The sequence below is a fragment of the Drosophila serrata genome, unplaced genomic scaffold, assembly GCF_035046125.1.
Source record: "Drosophila serrata isolate PLE 108 unplaced genomic scaffold, ASM3504612v1 contig_30, whole genome shotgun sequence".
In the NCBI taxonomy this organism is placed as follows: Eukaryota; Metazoa; Arthropoda; class Insecta; order Diptera; family Drosophilidae; genus Drosophila; species Drosophila serrata.
Window position 1 is genome coordinate 96,083 of NW_028256928.1, and position 12,375 is coordinate 108,457.

The 12,375-nt window shown below is 39.5% G+C and overlaps 2 protein-coding genes across 3 annotated transcripts in view; both read right to left on the bottom strand.

Annotated features, from left to right (window-relative positions):
- Positions 1 to 160: 160 nt before the first annotated feature.
- On the bottom strand, positions 161 to 4,350 carry LOC110191180 (GTP-binding protein 2). Of its 2 annotated transcripts, none has more exons than XM_020961945.2 (4): positions 4,049 to 4,350; positions 1,807 to 2,491; positions 869 to 1,746; positions 161 to 802 (listed from the first exon to the last, which is right to left on the bottom strand). In XM_020961945.2, exons 2-4 carry the CDS (start codon positions 2,474 to 2,476, stop codon positions 527 to 529), a joined length of 1,824 nt encoding a protein of 607 aa, XP_020817604.1. In that variant the 5' UTR covers positions 2,477 to 2,491; positions 4,049 to 4,350; the 3' UTR covers positions 161 to 526. The 2 variants fall into 2 exon arrangements, with proteins under 2 accessions (XP_020817604.1, XP_020817605.1); XM_020961946.2 differs by lacking the exon at positions 4,049 to 4,350 and adding an exon at positions 3,129 to 3,610.
- Positions 4,351 to 4,907: 557 nt separating this feature from the next.
- Positions 4,908 to 12,375, bottom strand: part of side-III (sidestep III) — a 101,914-nt gene continuing 94,446 nt past the window's right edge. The window contains 3 exon segments of the mRNA XM_086832315.1: positions 4,908 to 7,517; positions 7,707 to 7,984; positions 8,112 to 8,270. Of these exon segments, the coding sequence (XP_086688441.1) occupies positions 6,852 to 7,517; positions 7,707 to 7,984; positions 8,112 to 8,270 (1,103 nt within the window). The 3' untranslated portion in view covers positions 4,908 to 6,851.

Below are 12,375 nucleotides of genomic sequence, written 5' to 3' on the forward strand. Positions count from 1 at the left end.
AAATATGTAACAATTAATATAATTTCCGATTCGATCCTATAATTCAATTGTAAACTGAAAGGAAGTTAGTTTCTTGCCTTGTTCTTATTCCTGTTTTTCTCTAGCACTTTGTTTTGGTAGTTCCAAAATGCCATTTTATACTATTAACAAGATGTAGTTAAATGTGATTCCACTCATTCTTCCATTACTTTATTCAAGGCTGTGCATTATAATTCATCATTGTTGTTTTGTTTAATTTGAAATATCAAGGACGAAGAATAAGGGGATTAAATCGAAAATATACAGTATATATAACTTGTCACTTTTTAATTAAGTTAATGTAATTAAGGGGGTTTTACCGAGCTTAAACGAAAAATCACAGAACCCGAAACTAAGAGTACAGAAGATCTGCCTAGGATTTAACGCCTCTCTTTAACCGCTAATTAAGAATATCTATGTATATATACATGTCATCTGTTTTTGAGATATATCTTGTAATGTCATTGGAACTATCCAGCTGTCATGTAGCTAACGGCCGTCTGCTGCTCTACTTTGTGACGATGGTTTTGTTGACGGGAAACACCTGGGTGACCACGCCGATACCCTTGCTAGTTCCCTCGCGGAACAGAATGCGCATTCCTGGACGCACATACTCCGGATGACCAACGAATTCGAACATCACCGAAGCACAATCATTGGTGCCCAGCCGCTCGCCGCCCATGATGCCCCGTATGACGGCCGTCTGCCTGATGCTTCCAATGTGCACAGTGGTCTGGAAGCCGACGTAGATGGCCGTGGCATGGAACAGAACAGATACCTTAGCCTGAAAATAAAAAGGTGTAAGTTAGCAAAATAGTAAAATTAAGTTCTTAGTTCATTCTTAATTTACCTGAAAGAAATACGTTCCGCACGGCTCATCCGGACTGTTTCCCGTATCGCCCAGCAGCACCATGCCACTCCTTAGCGTGGGCAGATCCTGGTCCAGGCTGAATGACAGCGAGGCACTTTGACCTGCCCGAACTACACGGCAGGGTGCCTTATTGCGATGGATGGTATTGACAGTCACGGGATGGAAGCTCCCGTTCGGCAGGGGGCCAATCTTCATGGGCATATTTTCGGTAAGAACACCCTGGACTAGCAAGCCACCAACCACGGGTCCGACATCAGATACCCGGAAAATCTCGTCCACTTGGAACTCGCAGGACTCCTGCTCAAGGCGATCCTTCTCGGCATTACTGATGCCCGGCGATAGGACATACAAGAACTTTGTGACTAGATTCAGACCTGTACCGGTAACATTCGACACGCAAAATATGGGCACAATATTCTCGGAGACCTGATTCGAGCCTGCGGAGATAGCCTCATCTGTGTTGGTCACCACAAATGGTACCTTTCGGCAGCCAATGGTGGTAAGCAGGTTGCATAGCTCCTGCACTGTGGCATCCGGCGATGTGATGTCTGTCTTCGTGACCAGTATGAAAAATGGCATGTCTAGAGCTCGTACAATGGCCAAGTGCTCCTCGGTGGTGTCGTTGCATCCACTGCCTGCGGATACTACCAGCATGGCGTAATGGGGCGAGTAGCCGCTTAGCGCTTGAACGGTGGTCCGCATGTAACGACGATGTCCAGCAAGATCCATGAAAGTAACCAGCTTGCTGGACCGGTCACTGATCTCCTCTGCCGTCATCATCTCATTGTATTTGTAGTTGACCACATTGCCCAATGCATCGAAGCCCAGGGTCTCGTGGGAGATGCAGGAGGTGCGACCTTAAGGAGAAGAAACTATTACATATTGTCTCAAGTTAACTCCTTGAAAGGCTCTTTTACCCGACTGAATCTCGTGCATGTGCCGGAACATGTTGAGTCGCGCCCTGCCGTGTCCATTATCCAGCTCATCCTGTGTAAGCACTCCCAGCAGCGTAGATTTTCCGGCATCAGCTCCACCGAGCACCGCTACCCGTACCTCGATGTTGTGCTGATCGTCGGGTATCTTTCGAACCAGGACCTCGGCTACAACCCTTCGAGAACTGATGGTTTTCCGACGGAGCACCGAGGTGCTGGCTCCCAAGTGATGAGCCATCTGCTTGAGTGTCGTGAGCGAGGCGTTCATGTCCTTGTCACTGAGTCCCTGGAGATAACCAGCATCGGATACACCAATCTCGTAGATAGCCTCACCATTTCCCTCACGTAGCCGCCACTTCATCTGCGTGACCAGTTGCTCGAATCGCTGCTTCGATGGATTCACCAGTTTCAGCTTGTACTCCACATTTCCAATCTGAGGCTCTGGCGGCAGCATTCCCTGCTCGAAGTCGAAGATCAGGTTACCACGCTCGGTGGGGATACCACCTACGAGGCCAAGTGCGCACTCATTTAAATTGGCATCCGTCTCGTAGTCGCTGCTGCTGCTGCCTCCTCCGCTGCTGTTGCCATTCAGCTCCGGCTCCTCGTCAAAGCCGTCGTCCTGGTTAGGATCGAAGAGGCTGAGGAAGGACTCCATACTGCTAGGTGCTGGCTAAAATGAAAATATTTTAAGCCATAAGAAAAAATCAATCCCATTATTCCATCTAAACAAAGAAACAAAGCGTTTTATAGAAATGCCAAAACAATTTTGGCCCAATTGCGACATTGAGATCCAAACAAAAGTTCACATATTTTTAAAAAACACTTGTGGCAGAGAAAATAGCATTTAAGGCCTTAAAATTTTGTTTAATGTTTTTTTAAAAATGTTGTAAATTATACAACAGTTTGAATACTTTTCATGTAAGCTGACTTTGTTTTTTACAAGCAGGCAAGCACGTTCGGTTCGTGCGCGAAAATACTGTTAATATATGAAAGTAAAAGATAAAGTTATATCATTCTTAAAAAATTAATTTTTTTTTTTCGATAAAGTAAAACCACAAACACATTTTAAAATTAATTGTAAAAAAAAATTTAAAATGTATTATGATATTTTTTAACCACATTTGTGTATGCTTATGTATCTATCAAGTTTTTCAATTTATTTTATTTTTTGTCTGTCCTCTTTGACTTGCAGCGACCTTGAAAACGCTTGTTTATGTTTGCCACGACGTTTGCCTTTGTTTGGATACACACGAACAGAAGGGTGAAGATGGTGGGGAAAAAAGCAACGAAAGCAGAGTAATCCTTACCAGAAACTACAAGTTTTCCACTCAAATCACACTTTAAAAGGAGCCACAGAAGCTCTGATATGCAATTTTTACAAAAACAGCTCCTATTTGCGCGCGGGCCTGACACAAATTATCGATTTTGGCTGCGCTTCACATTTGCCCAGGTCCAAATTTGTTATTCGGTTATCCGCTTCTGGGTTCTCACCGAATTCGTGCTTTCGATTTTGTTTATAACCTGCTCTGCTTTGTGCTCGCGAACGAATGAGTGTGCGAGAGACAACAAGCCCAACTACGGGGCACGATGAGTACATAAATAGGATTCAAGAGCTTTTCTGGTACCCTACAGTGCAGAGCATATGTGGGGGAGTATGTGGGTTCACAAGTAATAATCCGAAAAAATATGCACACTTATTACATTTCATTTGAACTAATTTTCGAATAAAAATATGAATTGTATTGTAAAAAAATAAATAAAATTCAAGCTAAGCTTAGAGGGATTTATCCTGTTAATACACAAACGATTTGAGTTGGTTATTTTATTTCAAAATCAAATAAGAGATTAACTTAAGTAATTAAACGAACCGCATCAACAAGTCGACCAACCCCTAAGGTTTGGCCCGTATGTATTTTGGTCAGCTTTTCGCGTCTTTTCGCAACGTTTGCTTCTGTTCTGGTTTTCTACACACAAGTTTGTTTTGATCGGATCAGCTGCGTTTGGGGTCTGGGGACCTGACGCTATATCACGAAATTGATTTGGGACCGATTCGCGGAAAGCTTTCTGCTCGAATTGCGGGGAATAACTGGCATTAATACATACGTGTCACCCACAATCAATGAATTGTAACCCCGACTTCTTTGGAAACATACATATACATACTACATAATAAACATCGAGATTTCATCATGCTAAGAGAAACAAAGTCAATGCACTGCACACTCACATTTCACAATTGGTGCAATGGGCCACCAAGAAACTGGTTTTCTGATGCAACAATCCTCAATTGCGAGAGATGACCTTCTGCGTACAAGCGTCTCTATTATGGTGGTTGGATATCCATTTCCATTACACTAGCATTACAATGTGCATTCTTGATACTATTGAATGCTATTAAAACACTTATTAATTTTGGCGGGCGTGATTAACAATTAAAAACATTTTGTTTATGTTGATGCTTTGGTTGCTGAATATATATTAATATATCGATATATCGATTGTTCCTTTTTCTCAAAATGATAAGTTTATATCGCGATATTTTTTTTTATTTAATATTTTACATTTTACACGTCTAGATAACAATTTTACGTGTTTACAGATTCATGGATAGAAATGTCATGTAAGAAGTAGGAAGTAGAATTCCCATGAAGAAAGTTAAATTCTTTAACAGATCTAGTCTTATCCAGATAGAAAGTAAATTAACAGAAATCTCTTTCGTTGGCTGTCGGTTGCAAAGTTAGAGATGAGAACGTATCAATGGCACTGCCGATCTTTTTTTTTTTTAACGGCTACTGACATTTTACATTTTACAAGTGTTCAGAACAATTTTACACGTTTACAGCACTGCCCGGGAAAAGTCAGCAGATGGGGATGATGGCGGGAATCATTTAAATTTGAAAATAACACTCATTACTGCAAAAACTGGTATTGCTTCTATGAAATAAATATTCTGTACTGAGAAATTATTGAAAAATATGAATAATTTTCGAATTTTGGATAAAAGTGAAAACGGGACCTAAAATACTGCAAAATAATTTCAAATTAGTTTTCCTTAACTTCAGACATAAATTCCAACACAGTTTCCATTCATTAATGTTTACGTTTTATTTTCTTATCATTAACATTATTACTTTATCACAAATATTTTAAGCATTTTTACATATGTCGTTAGTTACAATGATGTGTATATGTACGTCTGTATGTTTTTCTTAGGGTTTTGCCATATGCATATGTATGTACAAGGTCTGCTCTTCTTGAGGTCCATTTAATAGGTCTTCTCAGCGTAAGGGCATGATTCTACAGGTTTCGGTTTCGCTTACAAATTTTCACTACTCGCACTCATTTTTTGGATATCTACAGCAGGGGGACTTTTGCCTATATATATTTAACATATATATAAACTTGGAGGAAGTTTACGATTTGCTCTATTAGTTTGCCATTGAATGCTCTATAACTTTAACCATTAAACATTATGACATTACATTGACTTTACTAAACTCTATTGATGTTTTTCGCTTAATTATTTTGGTTTTTTTGTATATATTATATTTCCGTTTCTGGTTGGAAAGTCAAGACGTATATCGAAAGAAATCGCACAAATGATATGGCATAATTTTGAACACTTATAGTCGTTTAGCCCTTGTCTATGATATAGTTCCATTGCAATACTTTCTGTTTGCTTTTAATACGAATTTCAGATATGCTAATGCCTTGATAACAAGTTCCAATGAAAAGTACGATAATCAAGAGAGAGAGTTTTCCAACTATTTGAACTGCCTAAGCTGCGGTCATCGACCCATTTTATGGCCCATAAATAATATTTACAAATACTTTCGTTGTGTGTCCGTCTATGAGGTGCCGGAAGTGGCCAAAATTCGGGCTCATCAAATCGCCATTTTGAAGTGGAATCGACTCTGTGTGGCTAGGCGCTTTTTATCCCGGACTCGACCCGCATAAATCATTTTATTAGCTTATTAAAAACTTTTCCATTTATTGTCATCGTTTTGCGCTATCGTGCGCACAAATCCGTGCCCTGTTCTTGTGCTCCGCCGCTTTTATTGTGCTCTATACCCATTCAATCGCTCGTGAGCTTATTATCGGGGTTGAGGCATTGAGGGGGGGAATCCCATTTTTACTTGGGGCTCTGGATTGTGGCCATGGTGGCCATGGGGTGGCCATCGCATATTTTTCTAAACTTTTCTTTATTGCTCACTTGTTGGCTGTCGCTATTAGCAGTGGAAAAGCTGGAGCTGGACTGGAAAGGGACGAATGGTGTTTGCGGGGAGCGGCTGCTGGAGTGACCATTAAATTCAAATCTGCTCCTGTTTTTGGCGCGTGTTTAAAAGTTAAATAATGACCAGCACCGGGGCACGCAATGGCGCAAGACGTGTCCAATATAACTTTTCCTTTTTTCGGTTATTTTTTGTTTGTATATTTTTTGGGTCTGCTACGACTTTGATCTTCGGCAGTTCAAATAGTTTGTGGATTTGCTTAGGAAGGGATATGTTTTGCGGGTTAAAAAGATTTAACAACGAGCTTCGATTCGTGGCGTGGAGTTCAGGGCTTGGAAGATAAGTTTCACCTTTTGGGGGGCAGTCCCCTTCAAATTAATAAAAACTGAACTCTATCGGAGGCACTCCGATATACACCAGTCAACGTATATAGTATACAAGTAAGACTACACTTAGCTTAAACATTTACAAACGAACAGAGACACAGACACACACGCGTTACATATAAATAATCGTATTGAAGCTACACTTCTAGGTCTAAGAATTACTTCTAAGCGATGCCGCCGAGCAGGATTATCATATGCAGTTGCAATCCCAAGGAATAGTATTTAAAATTAAAAACAAAAAAAATGTAATAATACTTAAGGATTTTTGGGAAATACTATTCCTTTGACTGCATCTCCATATGGCTAGTTAGTAGTGCTCTGCCACTTCGTTTCGGCTTCGGGCTGCTTTGGGCTGCTTTGCTGTGCGCCAGTCTTTTGGTTTTTGGATGCCAGGACAATGACAGGATTATGCTTAGACGCAGCTCTCCGGCCCGGGCAGAGTGTCGGTGATGATGTGGTTTCGCCCGGCCGCCGACTTGTGCGTGATGGTGTTTAGCTGCGACGGTGATAGGCTCGTGCCGGCAGCCATCGCGGAACCCATACCCATGCCCGAGCCCATGCCCATGCCCAGGCCCATTCCCATACCCATCCCCAGACCCAGGCCCTTGGGCAGGGTCATGTGCGCGGCGGGCGGTGGTTTGTTTAGGCCATAGTCTATCAGACTGCTGGTGGCCAGGTAGTCGCCCATGTTCAGCGGATCGTGACCGCGATGCTGTAGGCTGCCTCCCGGCTGTTGCTGCTGGGTCATGTTGTGGGGCAACGTGTGGTGCAGGTGTGAAGCATAGCCTCCGGCTCCGGCACCACCTGTCACCCCATTGGCGGCGAGTGCATTGCTGACAGTGCTGCCCGCGGAGCTGAGCGTGCTGCTGCTGCCACCAGTGCCGGCACCTCCTCCGGCGGAATAGTTGGCCATGCTGAGGCCCAGTTGCTCGTAGCGGCTAAGCGAAGGCATGGCATCGTAGAGGAGTGGAGGGGCATTGCCGCTCCTGCCACCGGCTGCTGTCGCCGCGGGGTCACTCTCCAGCTTCAAGGTACTGGACTGCGAGGGCGGACTGTTCAGGTGCGGGGCATTCGTATCCTGAAAAAAGCAATAATTACAAATTAAAATCAAATAAATATACTCATTACATTGTAAATATTTCAAATATTTCAATTCCCTTGCTTAAATTTATTGCACTTAAGCAAAGTACTTGAATTATTTGCAATTTCTGCTTTAAGGTGACACAGCCAGAGGGAGCAACGCCTTCTGCTGGCCACCGGCACTTACATAATCCGTGGTTTTGTGGCTCACTGCACTGTTGGCCATGGGAGCGGCCGATGCACCGCCAGCGCCTCCTCCTCCACCTCCACCTACTCCTCCTCCGGTGAACAAACCACTCGGCCGATTTCCCAACGGCGACGCCGCGTCACCACCAGTTGGGGCACTTTTCTGGGCGCTCAAAATGTCCGGCTGCTTCTCTATGCCCTGCTTCAGGGTGTAGGCCACCACCAAACGCTGATGGCCAGCGCCGGTTTCCAGGGGCGCCGTCACTGTCACATCCATGCCTGTCAGGTGTATGAAACATTAGCAACGTGATAGGAAGGATGTAGCCGGATGTAGTCGAGGTTGTGACTACCCTTGCTTAGGGCTAGGAATGTCTATCATTGTTATCTTTAAGTCGCGATGACTCACCCAGGTGTTTGTCCTTGTCATCGCACATATTCCGAGCTCCTTGGCCACGTCTTCTACGTACGGCGATGACAACCACGGATAGGACGGCAATGCCCACGGTGAATAAGGTGCCGGCGAGAAGAGCGGCTAGTGGTAAAATCGATAGGCCTATGCGACCATCTGAAAAATAAATAATTTCCAGAATAAATGAAAAAAATAATACTAGGAAAGGAAGGATATATCCCGTCTAAACATTAAAATGTAATATAATAAATGCAAAAATATATTATTAGTTACATTTTATACCCTTGCAGGGTATTATAATTTCAGTCAGAAGTTTGCAACGCAGTGAAGGAGGAAAAAAATTATAATTTTTTCAGTTTTCAACAGATTTTAATTTAATTTGATTCAAAGTTTTTTTTTATTATTATTGAATTTCGTTGTTAGTTTTAGGAAAATCGGAATACTATATAATATAACTGCGAGAGAAACGGTTGTTAAATGTAGAAGATCAGTAAGTATTTTTCAACAGTATGTATATATTATCAGTAAGTAACTATGATCAGTAATTAACTATGATCAGTAATTAACTATGATCAGTAAGTATCTATGATCAGTTATTACCTATGAGCAAAACTCTGAACTCTGAACAGTAAGTATCTACATATAACCAGTAAGTATGTATGATCAGTTACTAACTTTGAACACTAAAAAACAATGACTTGCAACTTTTGTAACACAACACATTTCTGAGACTTGGCCGGCTGCAGTCACTTCGTTCCGGGGATGTTAGAACCATTTGGGAATCATATGCAATCAGTAATTAACTATGATCAGTAATTAACTATGAGCAGTTAATAACTCTGAACATTAAGTATCTATGACCAGTAAGTAACTATGATCAATAAATATCAATGAACGTTAAGTAACTGTGATCCGTAATTAACTATTAGCACCAAGTATCTATAATTAGTAAATATGTATGACCAGTAAGTATGTATGATCAGTGAGTATCTATGACCAGTAAGTAACTATGATCAGTAATTAACTATGATCAGTAATTAATTATGATCAGTAAGTATCTATGATCAGTAATTAACTATGAGCAATAATTAACTATGAGCAGTAAGTAACTCTGAATAGTAAGTATCTATAACTAGTAAGTATCTATGAGCAGTTACTAATTTTGAACACTAATAAACAATGACTTGCAACTTTTGTAATGCAACACATAGCTAAGACTTGGTTGGCAGCAGACACTTCGTTTCGGGGATGTTAGAACTGGTTGGGAATCATATGCTACATGTGTGAGATTTCTTTGGAACAAATTTAAGAGCAAAAAATTTGAGTGAAACTGTGGAGTTATTCTTCGATATAATTTTACTAATATAAAAGTCGGAGCATGGCGAATCGACGGACTATATATGTATATATATATATATATATAATTAAATTCCATAGGAACGATCGGAAAATTTTAAATAAAAATGTATAACTTTTCCAATTTTCAACAGATTTTCACCAAACTTAGTATATAGCTATTATATATTAATCTAAAATTGTATGAAAATTGTATTAAAAATCGGACTACTATATCATATAGCTGCCATACAATCGATAGTTAAAAATAGAAGGAAATTTGTTCTAAGTTTAAAAAACTCATAACTAAGCAAAAAAAAACATTAATTTTAATTCAAAAAACGTTCTTATGTTTGTTTTCTGCATACTGAATTTATCATTTTAAAATATTAAAATTTTTGTGCCAAATATTTTTACAATTTAACAAATATAACAAATGTAATATTTTCAAAAAATTTCGAAAATGAATTTTTGACCGAAAATTGCTAGAATGATTCGCCTGTTGATACTAAACAATATTATAGATGAATTATACGTTCGGAAATTACTCCTTCACATCGTTACAAGCCTCTGACTAAAATTATAATACAATTTAAGGATATATCATAAAAAGAAACATTTTTGTTAATATAAATCGATTTTTCCAATTCAGTTCAAAGGTGATATATACTCGACAATGTCCCACTTAAAATACAATTTGTAAAATAAAGCACACATGAGTGAATGAAACACACGTTTCACTCGCGAATTTCGATGATGAAAGCAATATGCCAGTTCTTTGTCTGACTGAATTCGATAAATAGCCATTGGTCCTCGAGGGTCCAATAAACTGGATGCGGCGTTGGCCACTTGAATGCTGCTCGCCCAGCTCTTTTTCCGCCAATTCTCCCAACGCCACCTGCTACTACAGTGGAAAATTCCGTATCCGGCGATATATGTACATATCTTTATATGTACCCCCCATAAAACGCACGTCGCATGTCAAGTGGCTGCCAGAGGCAGCCGTCCTTCAGTCGGCTATCCCGCTTAGTTTGTTATATTTGCCATGGCTTTAACATCACAGATAAGCATTTCAATTAAAATCTGTTTGCCGGCTGAATTTTCGTTCGATTTTACGAGAGGGGAGAGGAGGGGGTGAAACGTAATTGAAAATGCATTACAAGGCCGCACACACTGCGTATACGCAACGCCCAGGTCCTGTATATGCGGAAACTCGTCATTCGAACAAATCGTGCGCGCCTGCGGATATGCAACGCAGAATATCAATAAGCAAATATCAGCGAAAATTCGGTAGTTATTGGATAAGCAAATCTTTGGTATTTCGGGAATAAAAAATTCTCACGATTTTGGTTGAAATAATCATAATACCCTGTTAGGGGGAAAGACATCCACAAAAAAGGAAAATAAAGAAAGGAATTATGAATACAAAACCCACATAAAATCATTGATAAATTCTGAATCTATAATGTTGTATTATTTAAACTGCCTTAAGAATTAAATTCTAGAATACCTTTTATATCGATTTGTTTTAATGTAATTCTTAAAGAAGTTGTCGTTGCTTTAAGTATATTATTATTTTTTCTAATACTAATTATCTATTATTTTTTATATTTTATTCCTTTGTTAAGGGTATCGTATAGCCTGCTAATGTATAAGCCTGTCAGCAAAATGTCGCAAATCAATAAATATTCTTTGGCTGACGCCTCGCCAAATGTTGACGAAACTGCGCCGCCGGCAAAATGGCTCATTTATGCATGGCTGCGCCTAACCGAACACACAACACTCCACACACACTCCACACACACACACACCGCACACACAGGCCCTGGATATCGTTTTTGACTAATTTGTATGTGTGTTGTAATTGCCGGCACAGGGTTTTTGTTTTAAGCAAAAAGTATAAATATTTATGTTTCCTGGCTGTGATTTTAGCCAGACAGCACGTTTCATACTTTGCAGTGTCTATATAATTGCTAATGAATATGTTTAACCTAAGGCTTTAGTTAATTTAATAGGATAAAAGAAAGAACTATTAATTATGTGATTTCATTAATTGAATAATTCCTTTTTTGCAAAAATGATTTGACTAAATACAAAGCTTGTACTTAAATATGAATAATAAATTAATCATTTGAACCAAAGGTAACAATTAATAATTCAATTTTACATTGATAATTGTCAGCAATTACCTAGTTATCTTAAATTTGAATATTATTTTTATACATTTACAGAGCTTTATATAATAATGGTGTATTAAAATTTATGGTGTTTTTACTATATTAAATTTGGTGGGAAAACAACTACCAGAAAGTCAATTAAACTAATCTCATCTTCAGCTTTTATTTTCACTAAACTTTCAACAAATGTAAAACATTTTGAGTAATTTAACTAAACCGTGGCTTTATTATGCAGAATTAACTTAAACTGTTGCAGCGTCTTAATTAGACTCGATAGAAAGTGAAAACTAACAAACATTATTAATTTTAATTAGATCGAACAACACATATGTAAATGCAGTTTACCAATGGATTTGGAAAAAGGCATCAATAAAGAGAAATTGCTCCATCAGGATTGAATGAAAATTCAGCTACAGAATTCCAACTGTATACTTTTCCTAACGCTCGTTCGAGCGGATAAATAAAGCTTTATTTAATTTCGTAATGTTCGTGGAATGCTTGAATGATTTATGAATTGATGTGCCCAGAGATTGGGTTTGGGGCAAAAGATTTAAATTAAATGTGAAATTGATTCAGTTCCATTCTGTGTCATTCGAAAGTGGGAATATTAATTCATTATAAATTCATCACTCCGCTTGATGTTACGCCATACGATAGAGGCACGGGGCGTATACGTAATTTACTATCTCATTTATGTCAGAATGTGAGGAATCGGCACTAAGACACCGTCACACACACTCCATCATACA